Source organism: Carcharhinus amblyrhynchos, chromosome 14 (assembly GCF_965287045.1).
Source record: "Carcharhinus amblyrhynchos chromosome 14, sCarAmb.v2.hapA, whole genome shotgun sequence".
In the NCBI taxonomy this organism is placed as follows: Eukaryota; Metazoa; Chordata; class Chondrichthyes; order Carcharhiniformes; family Carcharhinidae; genus Carcharhinus; species Carcharhinus amblyrhynchos.
In genome coordinates, this window is record NC_137337.1 from 4,351,504 (window position 1) to 4,374,779 (window position 23,276).

The window sequence follows — 23,276 nt, forward strand, 5'->3', positions numbered from 1 at the left end:
ATTGGGCATGGTTTAATTTGAGGATTGTCATGAAGAATAATAGAGATCCACACTTAACAATTTAAACAAGTTTTATTTACAAAAAAAATGATTTATAGTAATATATAATAACTTAATTTACGGCTCCTGATGATTTGTATGACATATCTCCTAGATTGCAATGCTTTGGGTGTTTGTTCGTTTGTAAAAAGAATTTAGATAAGTTATCTAATCACCTTTCCTTATGTAGCATTATTTTTGTATGTCATTGAAACCAGTAGTTCCTTTTTTTCCTCAAGTTTCTTGATTTGATTTGATTTTCACAAAAGATGAAAGTTGCCGCACAATGTAGAAGGCGAAGATCAAAACCTTAAAAAACAGTAAATAATTTGAAATCTGAAATAAGGAGTGGAAAATGCTAGATATATACGGCAGTGCTGCCAGGATCAGAAAAAGAGGAATGACTGGTTCTGTTCTGGTGTGCATACTTTGTGGCTTCAGCATTTTAACTGGTAGAGTGACTTTGCAAATACAGTTAGTGCAGCCAGTGAAAGAGAATTAGGCACTTGAAATTATAAATAAGCAAGCCTTGTGTTTTATATGGCATTTCTCAAGACTAAACAGTGGAACAGGGTATAAAAGAGATAATGGGAGCTAGTCAGAAAGGCATGGGGGATTTTTATCTACAGAAAATTGATAAAATCAGATAGCAAAGATGAGGAGTTCATAGAATGTTTTAGGATAATTTCTTAGAACAGCATGTTCTGGACTTAACCAGAGGGCAAGCTATACTCAGCCTGGTATTGTGCAATGAGATAGGATTAATTGATAATCTCATGGTGAATACACCCCTAGGCAGCAGTAATTATCTATGGTTGAACTTTACATTCATAAGAACATAAGAAATAGGAGCAGGAGTAGGCCATCTGGCCCTTCGAGCCTGCCCCGCCATTCAATAAGATCATGGCTGATCTGAAGTGGATCAGTTCCACTTTCCTGCTTTCTCCCCATAACCCTTAATTCCCTTGTCTACCAAAAACCTATCTACCCGTGTCTTAAATACATTTAGCGGGGTAGCCTCCACCACTTCAACGGGCAGAGAATTCCAGAGATTCACCACCCTTTGAGTGAAGAAGTGCCTCCTCAAGTCCATTCTAAACTGTCCCCCCCCCTTATCTTGAGGCTGTGCCCTCTCGTCCTGCTGTCCTTTCTGAGCGGGAAGAATCTCTCTACCTCTACCCTATCCATCCCTTTCATTATCTTATACGTCTCTATAAGATCCCCCCTTATCCTTCTAAACTCCAACAAGTACAGACCCAGTCTATTTAGTCTCACTTCATAGTCCAACCCCCTCATCTCCGGTATCAGCCTAGTGAACCTCCTCTGCACTCCCTCCAAGGCCAAAATATCCTTGCACAAGTGCAGCGAGGAAGAAGAAGTGTGCATCCAAGAATAGTATTTTAAACTTTAAAAAGAGCAACTATGAGGGCATGAAAGTGAACAGGCAAACGTGCTTAAGGGATAGACCAATGGAAATTCAGTCAGGAGCTTATGCTTCAGTTGTACAGGGCATGGATGAGACCACATCAGGGGTGTTGTGTGCAGTATTAATCTCCTTATTTAAATTATGTGTAAACGTGTGAGAAACAGTTCAGAGAAGGTTTACCAGACTAATACTAGGAATGACTCGGTTGATTTACGAAGAAGGTTGAAGAGGTTAGGTTTGTACCCACGAGGGTTTAGAAGAGAAAGAGATGACTGGATCAAAACCTTTAAGATCCTGAGAGCAAATGTAGAGAGGATATTCCCCATGTCAGAGAATCTAGAACGAGGTGTCACTTTTTAAAAATAAGGGATCACTCATTTTGGAATGGGTCTTGAACATGGAATGTTGTGACATTACTAGTCACAAGAATTGATACGGAATCAGTGGGCTAGCAATTAGTCATGCTATCACACAAGTAAATGACACCTGTTAAAACTTATGTTGAAACTCCCATGGAAAGCGAATTTCACTCCCAGTGTTCTTTTATGAATGTTTGCAAACTATGAATGACATAATTGCAGCCAAAACTCATACTGCCCTGATATCAGAGCTTCCTGGATAGACCAATATTTCCTTTCTCCATATGGAACTGCAATTAACTGTGGCATCTTTACTGACCACGTTTGAGATCAATTATTTCAGCACAGGTCACAAATTGAGCTGTATACATGTTAAACGTTGTGCAGCTTTTGGTACCATACATATAGATTCTTCCTAATTGCCCTTGACCAATCTAAACTGATATGTTACAAAGAAGAAAGGCATTTCTGGGGCTGTATTCCTTGGAGAAAAGGAGATTGAGGGGAGATTTGAGGATTACAAGATTATGACATGTTTAGTTAGATAGGATAGACAAAGAGAAGCTGCTTCCATTAGCTGATGGTACAGTGAATAGAGGCATAGTTTCAGGTTTTGTCAAGAAATGTGAGGAGTTGGGGAGGGAGTGTGGGTGGAGGGGGGGGCATGGGAGCTTGGTGATGTGAGGAAGAGTTTCTTTGCTCAGTGAGTAGTAATGATCTGAAACCCATTCTGTATGAGATAGAAATAAACTTTCAGGGGATAGAATATGGAAATGGGAATGACTGGAAATTTGTAGAGATTTGATATGGAATCAGTGGGCTAAATGGCCTCCTTCTGGGTTATGATGACTCTATGACAGAAAATATTTAATGAATAATTTTTGTCCAGAGTCTCAATGGGTGGCACAGTGGTTAGCATTGCTGCCTCACGCCACCAGGGACCCGAGTTTGATTCCTGGCTTAGGTCACTGTCTGCGTGGAATTTGCACGTTCTCCTTCTGTCTGCATGTGTTTCCTCTGGGTGCTCTGGTTTCATCCCACAGTCCGAATGGCGTGCTGGTCAGGCGCATTGGCCATGCTAAATTCTCCCTCAATGTACCTGAACAGGCGCCGGAGTGTGGGGACTAGGGGATTTTCACAGTAACTTAATTGCAGTGTTAATGTAAGCCTACTTGTGACATTAATAAACTTTAAACTAGATCTTTCTTCTTTGCTTGAATAATAATGTGGTACTTCCAGCATTTTTCTCCTTCAAATTAATCTTTTTCCCAAATTTTCATTTACCTCTCAGATAAAATTGGATACATATAAACAAGAGTTTCAACCTTCCCAAACGTAAAGGATATATTACTAAATGAACCAGCATGTTAAATTACAAATGTAAAGGTGTTACTTATCACTTTTGCAATTTAATCTATGACTCCACAACTCTCCAGGTCAACCTTACTGGGCAAAGTGCTTCGGATTGATGTCAACAATAATAATCGTGGTCCCCTTTATAAGATTCCACCTGACAATCCATTCATCCTGGATCCAGATGCACGGCCAGAGGTTTATGCCTACGGTGTACGGAATATGTGGCGATGCTCTGTGGATCGTGGTGACCCTCAAACAAAGGATGGGAAAGGAAGAATTTTCTGTGGGGATGTTGGACAGAACAAGTTTGAAGAAATAGACATTATTGAGAAAGGGAAAAACTATGGCTGGAAAGCAAGAGAGGGATTTTCATGCTATGACAAGAAGCTCTGTGCTAATTCCTCTCTGAGTGAGAAACCATTTTTTTTAATGCTCATCTATGGTCTTTGAACCCAGATAAATCTTTTCATCGTCAGTATATTTTCAGACATATTTCCCAACATCATGTGATCCCATTTTACGTAGCACCTTAGCAAAAGCATTTTGGAAATCCACATCCACTACATTTCCTATTTCACTTTATCAACACTGTTGATAAATTGATGGATTGATCACATCCTCAAAAAACTCTAATAAATTTGACAAACAGGTTTTCCCTTTAATAAGATCGTGTTGATTTATTCTAATCATGCAATGCTTTTTTAATTGCACTGTTCAGATTTCCTTAATAATAGATTCAAGTGTTTTCGCAACAACTCATGTTAAGTTAACAGACCTGTAGTTTACTGGTTTTTCTCTCTTTAATAATGCACTTAGTCTTAACAATGCACTGCTTATAGGCAGGGACTGGAGCTTTGAGCTGACATGAACAGGGAGATAATAGAGATGCATTGACACTTATGCCCACCTATACCCATGTAATTACGTTCCAGTTCCCCACAAACTCCACCGATTCAGTGCAGACTATGTGTATATCTAGAGATTATGATAAGGGTTGAACCAAAAAACTATATTCAATATTCCTTGGCTATTTGAAATAGAAGTGTATCTTTTATTCACAATGACCTACCTCCGTTTTCTGCTCACTGACATTTAATACTTGCATTGTTTTGTTCTTTCACAGATGATGTCCTGCCTATATTTGCTTATCCACATAGTGTTGGTAAGTCTGTCACTGGGGGTTATGTTTACAGAGGCTGCGAATCTCCCAACCTCAATGGACTTTACATATTCGGAGATTTTATGAGTGGGTAAGTCATTAACAACAGACTTGTATGTATACTGACATAATAAACACAGAGAAGAAATGGATGACAAGCATTGGTGGAAGTGTTAGATGATAACCAAAGCTATAGTCTTTGAGATTCTGGGTTTGAAGAGGCTTTTAATGGAGAAGGGGAAGAGACAACAAGGATGAAGTTTCTGAAGGTCAAAGTCGTTGAAAGCCCTCACACATGCTGGAGTAAGAGATCAGTCAATGCATAGGAGGCTAGAGTCTTGGCAGAGGTTAGAACAAAGGTCTAGAGGAGATAACAGAAGTAGAGTGGAGTAACACCATTGAAAAAATTGTAAATGAGTAAGTGATTTTAATTTAACTTCATTTGACTCAATTTAATTTAATATTATCAATATTTACCTGTTGGGAACAACCATGAATATAGAACATAGAACACTACAGCACAAACAGGCCCTTCGGCCCACGAGTTGTGCCGATCACATCAACACCTACCAACCTACAGACCTATCTATAACCCTCAATCTCATTAAACCCCATATACTCATCCAGAAGTCTTTTAAAAGACCCCAGCGAGTTCGCCTCCACCACCACTGACGGCAGCCGATTCCATTCACTCACCACCCTCTGAGTGAAAAACTTACCCCTTACATCACTTCTGAACCTCCCTCCCCGCACCTTAAATCTGTGTCCTCTCGTAGCAACCATTTCAACCTGGGGAAATAGCCTCTGAGAGTCCACCCTATCTATTCCTCTCAACATTTTGTAAACTTCTATCAGGTCGCCTCTCAACCTTCGTCTCTCCAGGGAAAAGAGTCCCAGCTCCCTCAACCTAACTTCATAAGGCATGCCTCCCAGTCCAGGCAACATCCTTGTAAATCTCCTCTGTACCCTCTCAATAGCTTCTACATCTTTCCTATAGTGAGGCGACCAGAACTGCGCACAATACTCTAAATGAGGCCTGACAAGGGTCTTATAAAGTTGCAGCATTACCTCCCGACTCCTAAACTCAATCCCTCGATGAATGAAGGCCAGTACACCATACGCCTTCTTGACCACCTCCTCCACCTGCGAGGCCGATTTAAGAGTCCTGTGGACCCGGACCCCAAGATCCTTCTGCTCCTCAACACTACTCAGACTTCTGCCCTTGATAGTGTACTCGTTCATCCCGTTGGTTCTGCCAAAGTGGACGACTACACATTTATCTGCGTTGAAGTCCATCTGCCACTTCTCCGCCCAGTCCTGCATCCTATCTATGTCCTGCTGCAACTTTTGCCATCCTTCCAGACCATCCACAACACAACCAACCTTCGTGTCATCAGCGAACTTACTTACCCATCCCTCCACTTCCTCATCCAGGTCATTTATGAAAATGACAAACAACAAGGGTCCCAGAACAGATCCTTGAGGCACTCCGCTGGTGACTGACCTCCATTCAGAAAAAGCCCCATCCACAACCACTCTCTGCCTTCTGCAGGCAAGCCAGTTCTGGATCCACAAGGCCAAAGGCCCTTGGATCCCATGGCCTCTCACCTTCTCAAGAAGTCTTGCAATGGGGGACCTTATCAAACGCCTTGCTGAAGCCCATGTACACTATGTCCACGGCACTTCCTTCGTCAATGTGTTCAGTCACATTATCGAAGAACTCAACTAGGCTTGTAAGGCACGACCTGCCCTTGACAAATCCATGCTGACTATTCCTGATCATGTCAAACCTCTCCAAATGTTCGTAAATCTTGTCCCTTAGAAGCCTCTCCATCAGCTTACCAACCACTGAGGTTAGACTCACCAGCGAATATATAGACATGTCAGTGAGCATTGTCAAAGGAGATTTAGGTAGTTGGAAGTTTAATGGTGTTTGGATTGAGAGCACAAACATTGGGCCTCAGAGGAACTGTAAATTGAAAAATACATGAGAACTTGTGCAAAGGGAAATGGAGGGCAGACAGATTGCAGAAGCTGATACAGCCAATTAGATAGTTGTGGAGAATGTGATAACACAGATTTTGAGAAGGAATTGTGCAATCTATAATGAAATTGGTTTCTAGGCCAATGAAACTTAACTGTCTGGTCAAAAGCTGATGAAGAGTATCTTAGCTTTATTACATAGGAATGCTTGGCATTGACTCTAGATGTTGGATGTAGAATGTTCCATTTCCTCGCTATAATCTTCACTTAGCTGAGCCTAAAATTCACATGCAACAATATAGCCTTGAGTATTCATGTTAATTTGTCTGCTTGTTAGCTCATTGCTCTTCTCCCTATATAGACGTCTACTGGCACTTGCTGAAGATTCTAGAACAGGGAGGTGGCGCGATTATAAGATATGTATGGGAAGGGGCCAGACATGCCTTTTCCCAGGACTCTTGAACAAATATTATCGGTACATTATCTCCTTTGCTGAGGATGAAGCAGGTATTTCCATCTATCCAACATATACTCTGATTTGCACCACTTTATTTCTAATATTAGCTTAACAAAACCAGTAACTCAACATTTTATTCTGAATAGATCATCATACACAATTCTCGTTCCCCATATCTGTGATATTTTCTTGATTCTGGGATGAGGCAGATATAGCATTTGTAGATAAATTTTCTGCCTTCTATGTCCATCTTTACAGCAACATCATGTTTGAATTCCTCTAATCATAAGAATCATAAGAACTATGAGCAAGAGTATGCAATTTAGCCCCTCGAGTCTGCTCCGCCATTTAATACGATCATGGCTGATTTCATCTCTGCCTCAACCCCACTTTCCTGTCCGTTCATCATAGCCTTTCAAATCCTGACTAGTTGAAAGTCTGTCTACCTTTTCCTTAAATTTAGTCAAAGTCCTGGCATCCACCACTCTCTGGGGTAGTGAATTCCACAGACCGTAAAATTGGGAATGAAAACTCGCCCAAAAAGCAAATCAGGAGCTCTCCCATTTTCATGCTAGCAGGACACTTAGAATCATTCTCGTAAACTTCCGCTGTCATCTCTGGAATCAATCTAGTGAATCTGCTCTGAACCGCTGCCTCCAGTGCAACTGCTTTTTTCCTCAAGTAAGGGGACTAAAACTGTACACAATATTCTAAGTGCGATCTCACTAATGCTTTGTACGCTAGCAGCAACACTTCACTACTTTTATATTCTATTTCTTTAGCAATAAATGCCAAGGTTCCATTTGCCTTCCTTATTATCCCTATACCTGCATACTAATTTTCTGTAATTCATGCAGATTCATGTGCACCAAAGCATTCTGAAGTTTCTTTCCATTTAGATAATAATTTGCCTTTGCATTTTTCCTACCAAAATGGACAACCTCATACTTACCTATGTTAAACTCCATCTGCCAAATTTTGCCCCGTTGACATAACCTATCCAGATCCGTTTGTAAATTTCATTTCATTATCGTGACTTACTATCATGGTTTAGTGTCATCTGCAAATTTGGCTATGGTACCTACTAAACTTGCATCCAGGTCATTAATATAAATTGTGCATAGTTAGGTCCCAAGTACCCAACCCTGTGGCACTCCACTAGGTGCATCTTGCCAACCAGAAAAACCCATTTATCTTGACTCTCTGCTAGTTGAGTGGACTTGAATATCTGACAAATTTGTAAATGTGTAAGGGATTTTAATTTAACTTAATTTGACTCAATTTAACTTAATATCAATATTAACAACTTGGAAACATAAGCATATCAATCATGGATATCATATAGACCAGGCATGTCAGTTGAATATTTTCTTAATTATTGGTCACAGTTCATCAACTGTTCTACATTTAAGCTTGCCTTCCCAGTCCATTAGGGCTAAATCTGTCTTCGCGGCTATGTGATTTACTTTGTTTAATTCCACAATTCCACTGTGGGACGTGAGTTTCTTGCCCTCAAACTGAATTTGAAACTCTAGCGCACTATGATCATTCTTCCTTTGAGGATCTTTACTATAAGATTGTTTATTAGCCCTACTTCATTACACAATGCCATTCTAGAATAACCTGATCCCTTATCGGTTCCATAACATATTGCTCCAAAAAAGAATCTCTGATACGTTCAATGAACTCTCCCTCAAGCCTACCCTTACCAATTTGATAATTCCAGCCAATATGCATGTTAAAATCACCCATGATTAAAAATAAAGTTCATTTACTAGTCACAAGTAGACTTAAATGAAATTGCTGTGAAAAATCCCTAAGCCGCCACACTCCAGTGCCTGTGCGGGTTAACTGAGGGAGAATTTAGCATGGCCAGTACACCTAACCAGCATGCCTTTCAGACTGTTGGAGGAAACTAGAGCACCTGGAGAAAGCCCATGCTGGCATGGGGAGAACTTGCAATCCCCACACAGAAAGTGACTCAAGCTGGGAATCAAACTCAGGTCCCTGGAGCTGTGAAGCAGCAGTGCTAACCACTGTGCCACCGTGCCATATCTTCCTTAGAAGCTCTCTATATTTCCTGGTTTGTGCTGTGTCCCACTGCAGAACTACTGTTTCAGGATTTATAGATTACTCCCATGAGGGACTTCTTTCCCTTGCAACTTCTTATTTCTACCCAGACTGATTCTAATTTTTGGACTCCAGTGCCTATATTATTTTTCACTACAGCATTGATCTCTTCCTTAACTAACAAAACACCACCTCCTTTTCCTCCCTGCTTATCCTTCTGAAATACTGAGTACCTTAGATCATTCAATTCTCAAACCTGGCTTCCTTCAACCACATTTCAGTAATCATCACTAAATCATACCCATTTGTCTCTATTTGCACTGGTAACTCATTCATTTTGTTCCGAATGCTTTGTGCACCCAACAAAGTTTCTTCTCCACCACAACAATGGCTGAAGTCACAATTCATATTCTATTATCCCATTTGACTCTGGCCATGATAATCAATTCCTCACCATTTTTGATCTTATTGCAGCATTTTATATAGATGACCACATCACCTTCCTCCAGCATCTTTCTTCTGTCATCCAATTGGGTGAAATTCCTGTTGCAGGATTCATAAGAACATAAGAAATAGGAGCAGGAGTAGGCCATCTAGCCCTTTGAGCTTGCCCCGCCATTCAATAAGATCATGGCTGATCTGTCGTGGCTCAGTTCCACCTTCCCGCCCTCTCCCCATAACCCTTAATCCCCTCTCTTATCAAAAACCCATCAACCCGCGTCTTAAAAATATTTAGCGAGGCAGCCTCCACCACTTCAACGGGCAGAGAATTCCAGAGATTCACCACCCTGTGAGTGAAGAAGTTCCTCCTCAACTCCGTTCTAAACCGCCCCCCCTTTATCTTGCGGCTGTGCCCCCTAGTCCTACTGTCTTTTTTGAGCGGGAAGAACCTCTCCACCTCTGTCCTATCCATCCCATTCATCATCTTATACGTCTCAATGAGATCTCCCCTCATTCTTCTAAACTCCAACGAGTACAAGCCTAGTTTATTCAGCCTCTCCTCATAGCTCAACCCCCTCAACTCCGGTATCAGCCTGGTAAACCTCCTCTGCTCTCCCTCCAAGGCCAAAATATCTTTGCGCAGGTGCGGCGCCCAAAACTGCACACAGTACTCCAGCTGCGGCCTCACCAATGCCCTATACAGCTGCAGCAAGACCTCCCTACTTTTATATTCAATCCCCCTCGCTATGAAGGCCAGCATCCCATTCGCCTTCCTGACCACCTGCTGCACCTGCAAGCTGAGTTTTTGCGACATGCACAAGGACCCCGAGGTCCCTCTGCACCGTCGCCTGCTGCAGTTTTTCGCCACGTAAGTAATAGTCCTTCCTACCATTATTCCTACCAAAGTGGACCACCTCACACTTGCCAACATTAAATTCCATTTGCCATTTCCTGGCCCATTCGCCCAGCCTATCTAGATCCTTCTGCAGACTCTCCACACCCTCCGCACAATTTGCCGTTCCCCCAATCTTGGTGTCTTCCGCAAATTTCGACACCCTACACTCGGTTCCCTCCTCCAGATCATCTATATAAATGGTAAAAAGCTGAGGCCCCAGCACCAACCCCTGGGGCACTCCACTAGTCACCATCCGCCAATCCGAATAGCACCCATTGACCCCCACTCTCTGCCTCCTATTTGACAACCAATCCTCTATCCACGCTAACACCCTACCCCCAACTCCATGCCCCCTGACCTTCTGCAATAACCTCTTGTGAGGTACCTTGTCAAACGCCTTCTGAAAATCAAGAAAGACCACATCCACCGGCTCTCCTCTATCCACCGCCCTAGACACATCCTCATAGAACTCCAGTAAATTTGTCAGACACGACTTCCCTTTAATGAAACCATGTTGCGTCCGCTCTATCAAGCAATTCCCTTCAAGATGCCTCGCAATTTCCTCCTTAATGACGGATTCTAACATTTTACCTACCACAGACGTTAAACTAACCGGCCTATAATTCCCCGCCTTTTGCCTGGCACCCTTCTTAAACAACGGCGTAACATTAGCCGTTTTCCAATCTTCCGGCACTTCCCCGGAATCCAGCGACGTCTGGAAAATAACCACCAAGGCATCCACTATCACCTCCACCATTTCTTTCAGAACCCTCAGATGCATTCCATCCGGTCCTGGGGACTTGTCCACAATCAGCCCCTCCAGTCTGTCGAGCACCGCCTCTCTAGTAACAGTAATGTCATTAAGACCCTCCAGTCCTACCACCTTTCCATCACTAACACCCGGCAAATTATTCACGTCCTCCTCCGTGAAGACAGAAACAAAAAAGTTATTCAATACCTGAGCCATATCCCCATCCCCTACCACTAGGTCCCCTTTCTCATCCTCTAAAGGACCAACGTTCACCCTAGCCAGCCTCTTCCTTTTTATATATTTATAAAAACTCTTGCTATCCTTTTTTATATTAAGTGCTAGCCCAGCTTCATAGTTTCTCCTACCCTTCTTTATCAACTTCTTTGTCAATCTTTGTTGACATTTAAACCTCTCCCAATCCTCTTCTCGCCCACTACTCTTACCTACTCTAAACACTCCGCTTTTAATTTAACACTTTCCTTCACCTCCTTCGTTATCCACGGCTTATTACCTCTCCTCCTACAGTCCTTTTTGACCATCGGAATAAATTTCCGCTGAGCACCAAGAAAGATCTCCTTAAAGATCCTCCACTGCTCCTCAGCAGACCCTCCCTCCAACGTGCTCCCCCAGTCCACATTCGCCAATTCTTCTCTCATCCTACCGTACTCCCCTCTATTCAAACAAAGGATGCGTGTCCGGGAACCCACTTTCTCCTCCTCCATCTGCACCAGAAACTCCACCATACAATGATCACTCTCCCCAAGAGAATCCTTCATATCTATCCATTTGTAACTAGAGAATCACCTGCAATTTTTTTTTTCCTGCTTAGAATAACCCAAGGATCTATCCTTGGCCTCTTCCTATTTCTCATCTCTTCGCTGACCCTTGGCAACATTGCCTGAAAACACAACATTGGGTTCCAAAATGCTGGCGACTCCCTCTTGCACCTCACTACCAGCTTGTCAACTCTTCTAGTGCCTGATTTATCAAGTTGCTTGTCCAGCATTCAGTCCTAGATGAGCAGAAACTTTTTTTCAACTGAATGTCAGAAGACTTAAATTATTGTTTTCAGCCTCTGCCACAAACTCTTTTTTCTAGTTACCATCTCTATATATCTTCCTGCCTATTGAACAACATCGTTCACGGCCTTGATGTTTTTGACCTTAAGATGTGTTTCTGACCACACTTCCACACCATTAAGACCATCTACTTTTGTCTGTATCACATTGCCGTCTCCATCACATAGCTCATCTGCTGTTAAAACCGCCATCCATGCCTTTGTTAACTGTAGTCTTGGCTCTTTCACTTCTCTCTTCACAAACAAGTCTTTCTTGATAAAGTTCCTAGGAAGTTCCTTCAGTCTGTTGAAAGTGCTACATGAAAGCAAGTTATTGTAGACCCCTATGCTTACATCTACATAATTACTGACATCAAGACTGACCACTTTAAATCCTACTTTTAACTTATTCTTTCGTAGGATGTCAAAATTGTTAAAGTTTATCTCCCTCAGTCCAGCCTCCAACATCCAATAGACTTCTAAAACCTAACCCAGATTGTGTCAGGTTTGGCTTGGCTCAGTCATATTACTCTTGCCCTTGAAACAAGTTTCAATCCCTCTCCAGAAATTTGACCACATAATCTAGGTTGACACTTCTCTAAAGGATAGAAGAAAGAAGATCTCTTAGAGATGCTCAGGACAGTGCTGCCACTGAGTTAAGGCAGACATCTCCTTCAGAAACAAGGGTTCAGGACTAGTTCATTCAGCCCCATGAGCTTGCTACAATCAGATTCCATTTACATGCTCCATATCCCGTACAGTCCTTATTCAACAAAAACCTGTTGAATGCAGTCTTGAAAATTTCAGTTGGTATAGCACGGTTTTGAGGGAGCAAGTTCCATATGTCCACTGTTTGGAAATGTATTTCCTAAGTTTATTCCTGAATGGTCCAACTCTAATTCCAAGATTGCAGAGAGGTCACCCCACCTTCGGGAAGTGCTATTTTTCAGATGAGATGTCATAACTTCTAAACATATGGCATTATTTGAAGAAGAGTGGGGAATTATCTTGGTGTCTTGACAACAAAGAGTTTAGCTGGCCTTTTGTTTCAGATCTTCCAGCGTACACTTTGACTGTTCTTTTTGCCTACATAACAATGGCTAATCATTGACAAGTAATTTATCAAATGTGACATAGCTTGTGCTATAGAGTCAGATCCCACATAGCAACCCACTTTAGCCTTCTCAAGATGAACAGTAACATCTGAATCTGTAGATAATAATGAAGGCGGAATGTAGCCACAGCTGTCTCTTCCAAAACATTTTTCTTTCCAGGAGAATTGTATTTCCTGTCCACGCGGATTCCTACAGCTACATCGAAGACTGGAATGGTTTACAAAATAGTTGACCCTTCACGGTAAGGCACAATGACAAATTTGTATGATAAAAATAAGTACTAGTGGAGAGGTGGAGTGCCTTAATGATTGCTGTGCATCATGTAGGTAAATATACCTGACTCATAATCTGCACACTCATGACATTATAATTTAAAGTGCTTGCTTCAAGAGAACAACATCTTCCAGACTCTGATCTGCTCTTAGTCTCTATGTTGGGAACTAACATTTATAGGTGTGTAATAGTATAACACAGTGATCCCAAAACCAAAATAAATTTACCAGTGCAGCTAACTTATTCACAGAATGTGACTCTCTTAATCTGACAGAACATTGATAAGTCTACATCTTTGGTGCGTAAGTTATCCTTTTTATTCCCAGAGCTTGCTTTTGGAGGGAAAAATTGTCTTCAGCCTCATTCCTGTAATGTGAAAACACCTCAACAGGAAGGAATTAATTAAAGAGGGAATTAAAGGAAATCATAAAACCAGGTGAACATTTGGGAAAATCTAATTATGTGCTGCCAGTAGGAAAACCTGAACACTGGGAGGATATGCTGTACCTTGCAAAAGTGAATTTCCATCTGTTTTATTGAAAATAAATTCATGGGACAGGCTTGATTTTCTGATACATGCTCATGCCAAGTGAAGCTCTGTATATGGGACGTGGCACCAGACTTTTTTTTTTACATCATAAACATAAGCAAGTACTTCTCCCAAAGCAGTTTATTTTCCAATTTCTCCCTTACACATGTGAAACACTAATCCTTTCTGCCATCCCTCACCTGAATTTGCCATTGTTCATGGTTAAACCGAGAGAGCAAATGTCAATTGAATATTCAATGACTGGACTATCACAGCCAATTCTGATCATGTCTTTACAAGTGACATGTACACATGTGCACTTACCAGCAAGAGTCACTGGATAGCAATCAGGAGTGGGAACCCTGACTGATTAAGACTACATACTTTCAGTTATCACCCATTAATTTATAAGCTTTAAACCCTGCGAATGCAATGAAAGGAAACTTCACATGCTTTCTTGGATGTTGAAATAATTAAATCCTAATTTTTGTATTGCATCCTACCACCCCTCACCCCCACAGGAGGGCACCGCCCCGAACATGTCATTACAACCCCTTACCAGTTAAAGTGAAAAGCCAGCTCATCAATTTTATACCTAAACCAAGTAAGTGTGCTATTCTTGGTAGCTCTTTTTTCTTTGAAGTACAATCCTTTATTGTCATCAATGGAATCAGCTTTTGACTGTAGTAGGCTGGTGACTGCTATTTGCAGATACAGACCTGTAGACGGTAACAAAAATGGAGAATATACCTGTTGTAATGGCCTTGTATTGCAATTGATGCACTTGAAATAAATGTTGCTACCTCCTCAGTTTGTGCAGCTGGCTTTCTAGCAGTGACACTGGGGCAATTTATGTTGCCTCTATTTGTTTGTTTGAAATAAGCAACTGTGTAGAAGAGAGTTTTACTTTGCATTCACCCATGCTATTTTTCACCTGGGGATATTTGATAGAGCATGATGGAAGATATCTTGCTCCATATCTCTCTAGTGTACTCTCAAATATGGGATTGGGAAGGACGTTGTCTTCTACATCTGCTCTGTCGTGGATTTGACTTTGATTACTTCATAAGACAGTTTAGGTGTTTTATTGAACATTAATAGTAATACCTGACCTGAAAATGTTTGACAAGATAGTGCGCAGGAAGATTAACTTACATCTGTTTCACTTGTCTGTGCCATCTAGTGCTAGATTCCTCTACCAATGAAAATAGCTTCTCTCTATCTAACTTCTCTGTCCTCCTTAATAGCTTTAAAATTTCTTTCAAATTACCCTTCAAATTACAGGAAAAGCAACCTCAGTTTGCATAATTTCTCCTTGTAAGGTAATCTTTTGAGTCCAGCTATCAGTACTCCCTCCAAGGCAATATATTCTTCCTAAGACACATTGTCCAGAGCTGCTTATGTAGTTCAAGTGTGATCTAACTGGAGCCTTCTGTAGCTGAAGCGTGATTTCTACCCTCTATCAGAACCCTCTAGATGCCAGAACCAGAAATCCGTGACACTTTTCAAATATTTTCTTTACATGTTCACTACAATTAATGAATGATATACTTGGACCCCTAAGTCTCTTTGGATCCCCACTATTTCTATTTTTTGACCATTTAGAAACTGTTCTTTCCATATTAGGGTCAAAGTGGCTGACTTCACATTTGCCTACAGTGGAAAATAATTATCATATTTGCTGATCTGTATTACAAGTCACTTCTGTCACTTAGCTTCATTTTTACTTCTAAGACTTCTTACCAGGACTAGAGCACACAATCTAGGTTGATGTGCAAATGGAGTGTTGCATTGTCAGAGATTGGAGTAAACTGAATGAGGCATTAATGAAAGACTCCACGTGCTTGTTATTATGAATGTTTCCAACAGACTTGAGAAGGTGTTCTTTAAGTAAAATTCTTTCTTTAAGTGGAAGTATTCTTTGTGCGTACAGAGTTGATAGAACGCCCTAGGAAGAAGCCTACAAAGAACAGACCTAAAGAAAGGCAAAGACACAATCAACGACAAGAGGGAAACACCCCAGACTGGTTCCAGGAGCTCCTCAAGACTTTAGAAATGTTGCAAACAGAATGGGATCAGACAGCAGCCACTTCAGCACCAACCCCTGCCAGGAAGCAGAGCAGTCATGGCACAGCACACAGGAGACCACAAAATACTCCTTCAAATGGGGCAGTGCGTCTAGTGGATGAACATGGCAGAACAGACCGTGGAAGGGTGGAGATTTACATCAATGGAGTATGGGGGACAGTGTGTGATGACTTGTGGAACAGCCAGTCAGCTGCTGTTGTGTGCCGCCAACTCGGATTCCCATTTGTCATTAAGGCAAATCGGAGAGCGGAGTTTGGACAAGGAACTGGGCCAATTCTTCTGGATGATGTGGAATGTGAAGGAAATGAAAGGAGCCTTTTGGACTGCCATCACTCAGAAATTGGGGAAACCAACTGCTCACATCAAGAAGATGCCGGTGTAGTGTGTGGGAACGCAGAAAGTAGCTCTGGATAATTCTAATGCGCAGTGAATATTGCAGCGCAATCCAACTGTGAAGCCAAAATCAATAATGATTTTTCTAAAGCAGATACGAACATGTGAAATAGGTGCAGAAATCGGCTATTTGGACCCTCAGGCCTGATCCATCATTTAATAACACCATGGCTGATCTGTTTGAGTTTCAAGTTCCACATACCCATCTTCCACTGATAACCTTTGATTTCCTTGCCTAACAACAATCTATCCAAATACCTACCTTAAAAGTACTCAGTGATTCTACCTTCAATGCTTTCTGAGGCAGCAAGTTCCAAAGTCGCACAACCCTCTGAGAAAAAAAAGTTTCCTCATCTCTGAGCCATAAGAGTGACTCCTAATTTTAAAACAATGCCCCAAAAAGAGGAGACATCTTTTCCATGTCCACTTTGTCAAGACCAATCAGGATCTTATATACATCAATCAAGTCACCCCTTATGCATTTCTGAAGCATGGATGAAAGTACGAAAAAGTGTGCTAACACTGAAGCTGGCAGTAACTTTAGCATAAAGTTATTGCAAACATCGGCATGAGGAGTTTATAAAAAATCACAACAAAATTGTTCTTTTTGAAGGCTGTATATTATTTTCAATCTAATACATTTTAAATGCATTGTAACTATTGAACAGTGTATTTTAATTGCTGAAAAGGGATATGATGCCAAAACTTTTCATTTTGCACTCATCAGAACATAAGAATTTTTTATTAATTATTTCACGGGATGTGGGCATCACTGGCAGGGCCATCATTTTTTGCCAAACCTAGTTACGTTTTAACTAAGTGACTTGGTAGGCCATTTCAGAGGAAGGTTAAAGCAATTGCTGTGGGTTTGAATGTAGGCTAGACCAAAGATGGAAGATTTCCTTCCCTAAAGGATATTAGTGAAGCAAGTAGGTTTTTATAACAAACAGTGATAGTTTCATCATCACCAGTACTGAGTCCAGCTTTCAATTCTAGACTTTATTAACTGATTTAAATTCCACCAGTCATTGTTGTGGGATTTGAACCTGTGACACCAGAACATTGGCCTGGCCTTTGGATTATTAATCTCGTGAAACTACCATCACATCACCATCGCCCCAACAGTCACAACAATTTATATTGCAAGACAAGAGGGGGCTAATTTGTTGGCAAGTTGCATCATTGACTGAGGTATGAGTTGTGATTCTGTGATTGGATTGCACTTGCTGAACAATCATGAGTACACTAATTTCTACATCAACAATCAATCGAGAACATAATGTGACTCAATTATACAAGAAGCAAGATACATTCATACACAGGGAGCTATTCTCTGCAAACAAAAGGAATATGTTCAAGCCTTGCACCTTTTTAGAATTATCTGGTGCTTAGAGAACCTCCTCATGGTATGCCTTGGCCAGTCAGAGCCATCTTGCCAACCAACTAGCACCCTTTTCTTCTATAGTATAATTTTTTTCTATTCTTTTGTTGGACATGGGCGGCACTGGCTGGCCAGTATTAATTGCTCATCCCTCATTTATCCCTAATTGAGAGTCAACCACGTTGCTGTGGCTCTGGAGTCACATGTAGGCCAAATCAGGTAAGGATGGCAGATTTCCTTCCCTAAAAGACATTAGTGAACCAGATGGGTTTCTACAACAATTGACAAGGGTTTCATGGTCATTAGCAGATTCTTAATTACAGATTTTTATTGAATTCAAATCCCACTGTCCCCCATAGTGGGATTCAAACCTGGGTCCCTTGAACATTAGCTGAGTTTCTGGATTAACAGTCCAGAAGAACAATACCACTAGGCCATCGCCTCCCTGTTTGAAATTTGGAATTGTTGTATTTGTCCTGATGAGTGCATGATGAACAAACCTGTCTCTCTTTTCAGCAATAGTGTATTTTTAATAGTGTACTCTTGGCATATGTGGACAACAGTCATTAGGGATAACTAAGGTAAAGGGAAAAACACTACAAGATTAAGAGTGTATGACTTGCGATACCTCTGCTCTTTTAACTAGGTGAATCCAACTCTCTGTCTCACAATGCAATGTGCTTCATGATATTGGCACACTGCCCCATCTCAACACATTTTACTGCTCAGCGAAAGAAGTACAGACACACAGGGCCCTGTTTTACCATTCTGATCCGAAATGCTGGGCAGACTTGAAACTGGGAGTGTTTCAGATCCGACTTTTAGACCCGTTCTCAGGCACCCCCATACGCACTCTGCCTGCAAAAATATCAACAATGCCAAATTGCACTGCACAAACCTGTGGGCAGGGCTTAACACGCCTGAAACCCTTCAGCTCCAACTGCTGCCTCCAACTGCACATGCACAGAAAAAAAAATGGTAGAGTGCTGCCCCCCTGCCACATCCCCCCTCCACCCCGCCACTGGGCCAGATATTGCCTCCCCCGGCTCCCACAGACATTGCCCCACCTTCCCAACATTACTGACCCCCTTATCCCCCCACCCCTCTGCCCACCCAGACTGATCACAGGCCCCTACCCCCTTCCCCCCCACCGATCTCAGACAGAGTGGCAGCAAACCCCCCCCCCCCCTGCTGATCTCAGGGAGAGTGGTAGCGAACTCCCTCTTCCCCCTCACTAATCCCAGGGAGAGTAACAACGGACCCCTCTTCATCCCCACTGATCACAGGCAGAGTGGCAGTGGACCCCTTTCATCACCCCCACCACTCTCAAGCAGAGTGGCAGCAGACCTACCTTTCCCTCGCCCCCACTGATGTCAAGCAGAGAGCCATCGGACACTCGGCACTTACCCACTCAGTAATCTTCACTGATGGAGCACCCAAATTGGACCTATATGGAGCATGTCTGTTTCGCACGATTCCGGATGGCCGAACGCAGTGGTAAAGGGGGAAGTGTCTGTAAAGTTGGGCATGCAGCCCATTAAATTGAAATGCATGCAAACGTATTTAAATTGCCGTAACGCCTGTTTTCGGGTATGGTCCCTGTCACGGCCATTTTTGGGCCTTGGTAAAGGGGGAACCAGCCCACAGGTGGGTGCAGATCGTGCTACTCGTCTTACACCCAACTTTACCAAGATTTTGTGCCCGCAAATGGGCGCAATGCAATGGTAAAATCGGGCCCACAATCTGGAGTTTCTGGAGAAACTGGGTCCTCACCACAAAGATGTTTGGTAGGTTTCACTTGATGAGCTGCTGTAGAATGTATTGATAGGGATGTGAAATGTCCAGGTTTGTACTGGGATCTCTGGAAGTAAAGGTTAACCTCCTAGACACTGTCATGGACACCCCAGGAAAGAAAATCAGGAAGAGCATTAAAAATAAATTGTGTGTGCTTGATTGTATTTTTGTTTAATAATTATAAACAAATTTGAGAATATGTGTGAACCTAGTTGTTTAAAGTATTATTTCATGAAAATTGGCAGACCTCGGCAATGTAAAGGGGCTGTAAAAGGCATTAGAAATGCTCAGATGGAATCATCACTGAACTAAACTGCTCCAGCATGGACATAAACACAATGGGCAGAATCTTCCTACCCCACTCGCCACAGGAATCATATTGGGCTGTGACATGGATTGTGCAAAACTTCCTTGACCTTGGGCAGGATTTTCTGTTTTGGGGTGGGCTCGGCCAAAAAATCTGGCCAATGTGTTAGCCAATCATGTCCGTCCCAGCTGACCTGGATTTTTTTGTACATTAACTGCTCTAAGCCCAGTAAATTGAGGGGAATTTTAACATCTCCCTCCATGGTGAGTGGATTGGAGGGAGGGAATTTAATTGAACAGCAGGTGGCAGATCAGCACTCCATTGCCTTCCCTCTGAGCCAAAATGAAGTCCAGTGGGGAAGTCTCATGGATGGATCTCCTGGCCCTTGAGGCCTTTAAGTGGGTGATTAATGCCGTTTGCTTCCAGGTTCTGGAAGAGAGGGAAGTTCTTTTTTGTCAGGCCCTCAGTGCCTGATTGAGGCATCAGGAAGGGAAGGGGTCTGTGGAGAGCCACCCCCACCCTCTTGCTGCAAACCTCCCCCATATAGAATCCCTACAGTGCAGAAAGAAGTCATTATGCCCATCAAGTCGGCACTGACTTTTTGACAGACTATCTTACTCGGGCCCTCTCCCCTGCCGTATCCCCATAACCCCACACATTTATCATGGTCAGTCCCCATAATTTATAGATCTTTGGACAGTAAGGAACAATTTAACATGGGGAATCCACCTAACCTGCACATTTTTGGACTGTAAGAGGAAACCCATGCAAACACAGGGAGAACATGCAAACTGAACACGGTTATCCAAGGCTGGAATTGAATATGGACCCTGATGCTGTGAGGCAGCAGTGCTAACCACTATGCCACCATGCCAGTGAAATGGACATGGTCAAAGGCTCTGCCTGCCATAGTGTTAAGATAAAAGAAAAACTTTGGAAGTATTATCATGGAAAGTTGCATTATCAGAATAGATGAACAGAGAAACTGGGAGGATGAAATAGAATCATTAGATGTTACAGAGGAAGTGTAGTCAAGGTAACTGTCGGAGTCAATGGATTTATAGTGAATATTGGCTGATAGCCTATCCAAAATAAAATGAGACAGACAAGTTGAGGACAGGAAGAGATGGAGATAGATCACGTGAAGGTAAGGGAAGAATTGAAATTGGAAGCAAAGTTGATGAAAGTTTCAGGGCAAGAGCGTAGGAAATAGGTATCTGAATCATTTAATAGTTTTAAGAAGGAAATAGATATATTTCTGATTTTTTAAAATGGGTTTAAGAGATATGGGCAACAGGTGGGAAGATGGATTTGAGACCAGGAAGATATCAGCCATGATCTAGATGAATGGCAGAGCAGGCTCGAAGGGCCTACATCTGATCCTAATTCCTATGTGAAAAGACAGGCACAGCTAGAACCCATGGCAATTTCCATAGCAACACCCTCTATTTGGAAGAAGTGAGTGGAGTTATGGGTGAAGTTGTTGATGTGAAAACAGGTTTAGCCAGGTGGAATAGGGTGGTGATTGATGCAGAAGGTTGGGCTATCATTGAAGGAAGAAGCAGAGAACCAATGACTGTCCTGATGAGGGGAATAAAGGTGCAGAGAAATTGGACATCCATGGTAAAGAAAAGCAGGCAGTTAGGAAAAGGAAACTGGAAAATATCGAAATAGCAGGGAAAGAAGGAGGGGTGCAGTTGCAAGGAGAATTTTGAAAACATGTAAAATGGTCTGCTGTACAGAAGACTCCTGGCCAAAGAAGAGGTCACAATAAGTCTCACAACACCAGGTTAAAGTCCAACAGTTTATTTAGCAGCACTACCTTTCAGAGTCTCAGGGTCCTTCATCAGGTGAGTGGGAGTTGTGTTCACAAACAGGGCATTTATAGATTCAAACTGAATTTACAAGATAATGGTTGGAATGCGAGTCTTTACAGGTAATAAAGTCTTAAAGGTACAGACAATGTGAGTAGAGAGAGGGCCAAGCACAGGTTAAAGAATTGTCTATAGTCCCCAGTCAGGAGAGTTAGTGAGATTTTCCAAGCTGACGCAAGTCATAGGGGTTACAGATAGTCTGACATGAACCCAAGATCCTGGCTGAGGTCGTCCTCATCTGTGTGGAATTTGGCTATCAGTTTCTGCTCAGCGATTCTGCGTTGCCATGTGTCATGGAGGCTGCCTTGGAGAACGCTTACCTAAAGATAAGAGGCTGAATGCCTGTGACTACTGAAGTGTTCCCCAACTGGAAGGGAACACTCCTGCCTGGTGATTGTCGAATGGTGTTCATTCATCCGTTGTCGTAGCAACTGCATGATCTCCTTAGTGTACCATGCCTTGGGACATCCTTCCTTGCAGCGTATCTGGTAGACAATGTTGGCTGAGTTGCAAAAGTATGTACCATGTATCTGGTGGATGGTGTTCTCATGTGAGATGATGACATCCATGTCGATAATCTGGCATGTCTTGCAGAGGTTGCTGTGGCAGGGTTATGTGGTGTCGTGGTCACTGTTCTTCTGAAGGTTGGGTAGTTTGGTGTGAACAGTGGTCTGATTGAGGTTGTGTGGTCGTTTGAAGAAAAGAAGTGGGGGTGTGGGTTAAGCATTCTCCAAGGTGATCTTCATGACACATGAGAAGACAATGCACAGTTGTTTAACCTGTGCTTGGCCCGCTCTCTGCTCTTATTTGTACCTTTGTACCTTTTAAGACTTGATTACCTGTAAAGTCTCGCATTCCAGACATTATCTTGTAAATTGAGTTTGTGACTGTATTTGCCCTATTTGTGAACACAGCTCTTCACTCACCTGATGAAGGTGTCTGAGACGCTGAAAGCTAGTGCTGCCAAATAAACCTGTTGGACTTTAACCTGGTGTTGTGAGACCACTTACTGTGCTTACTCCAGTCCAACGCTGGCATATCCAAATCAAAGAGGAGGATGCAGAACCAAAGGTAACAGGAAGAGTTCAGCATCATCTGAAGCTTTCACTTCATTTCAGTGGGGGCATAAGGGGATGAAACTGAGATATCTGCTGAGGACAAATACTTCAGGGTCAGAGGGAGGAAGGTCAGATGGTATTTTGAGTACACAGCAAGGGCTGAAATTGTAGGAACGGTTAGAGTCTGGAAAGTGAAATGGCAGGAAGACCCAGAAGTGTGTTGGTACCCAGAGTAGACCTGTCTGTCTCAGCCATTGTGAACACACAAGTATGAATAAATTATGAATGGTAAGAGAAGAGGATTGCGGGATGAATCTCACAATCCAGTTTTCCAAAACGTCATTTTCTTTTTTTCAGTTGACATTTATTGCTGAAAACAAATTAAAATATATTGATGAATATTTTAAACATAAAAATCCTTTTAACTTCATCTTGAGTTGGCTGTTGTTTGATACCAGTTCCCTAGTGAGT

At 42.2% G+C, this 23,276-nt stretch overlaps 1 protein-coding gene across 4 annotated transcripts in view; it reads left to right on the plus strand.

Annotated features, from left to right (window-relative positions):
• Window positions 1–23,276, plus strand: part of LOC145352393 (HHIP-like protein 1) — a 229,839-nt gene that overhangs the window by 17,863 nt on the left and 188,700 nt on the right. For 3 of the 4 annotated variants that reach the window (XM_080202183.1, XM_080202185.1, XM_080202182.1), the window contains 5 exons: window positions 3,261–3,589; window positions 4,304–4,430; window positions 6,684–6,829; window positions 13,268–13,349; window positions 14,432–14,514. In XM_080202183.1, the coding sequence (XP_080058309.1) occupies window positions 3,261–3,589; window positions 4,304–4,430; window positions 6,684–6,829; window positions 13,268–13,349; window positions 14,432–14,514 (767 nt within the window). Of the gene's footprint in view, window positions 1–3,260; window positions 3,590–4,303; window positions 4,431–6,683; window positions 6,830–13,267; window positions 13,350–14,431; window positions 14,515–15,843; window positions 18,878–23,276 lie in introns of those variants that run through there. The other variant, XM_080202184.1, reaches the window with a different exon arrangement.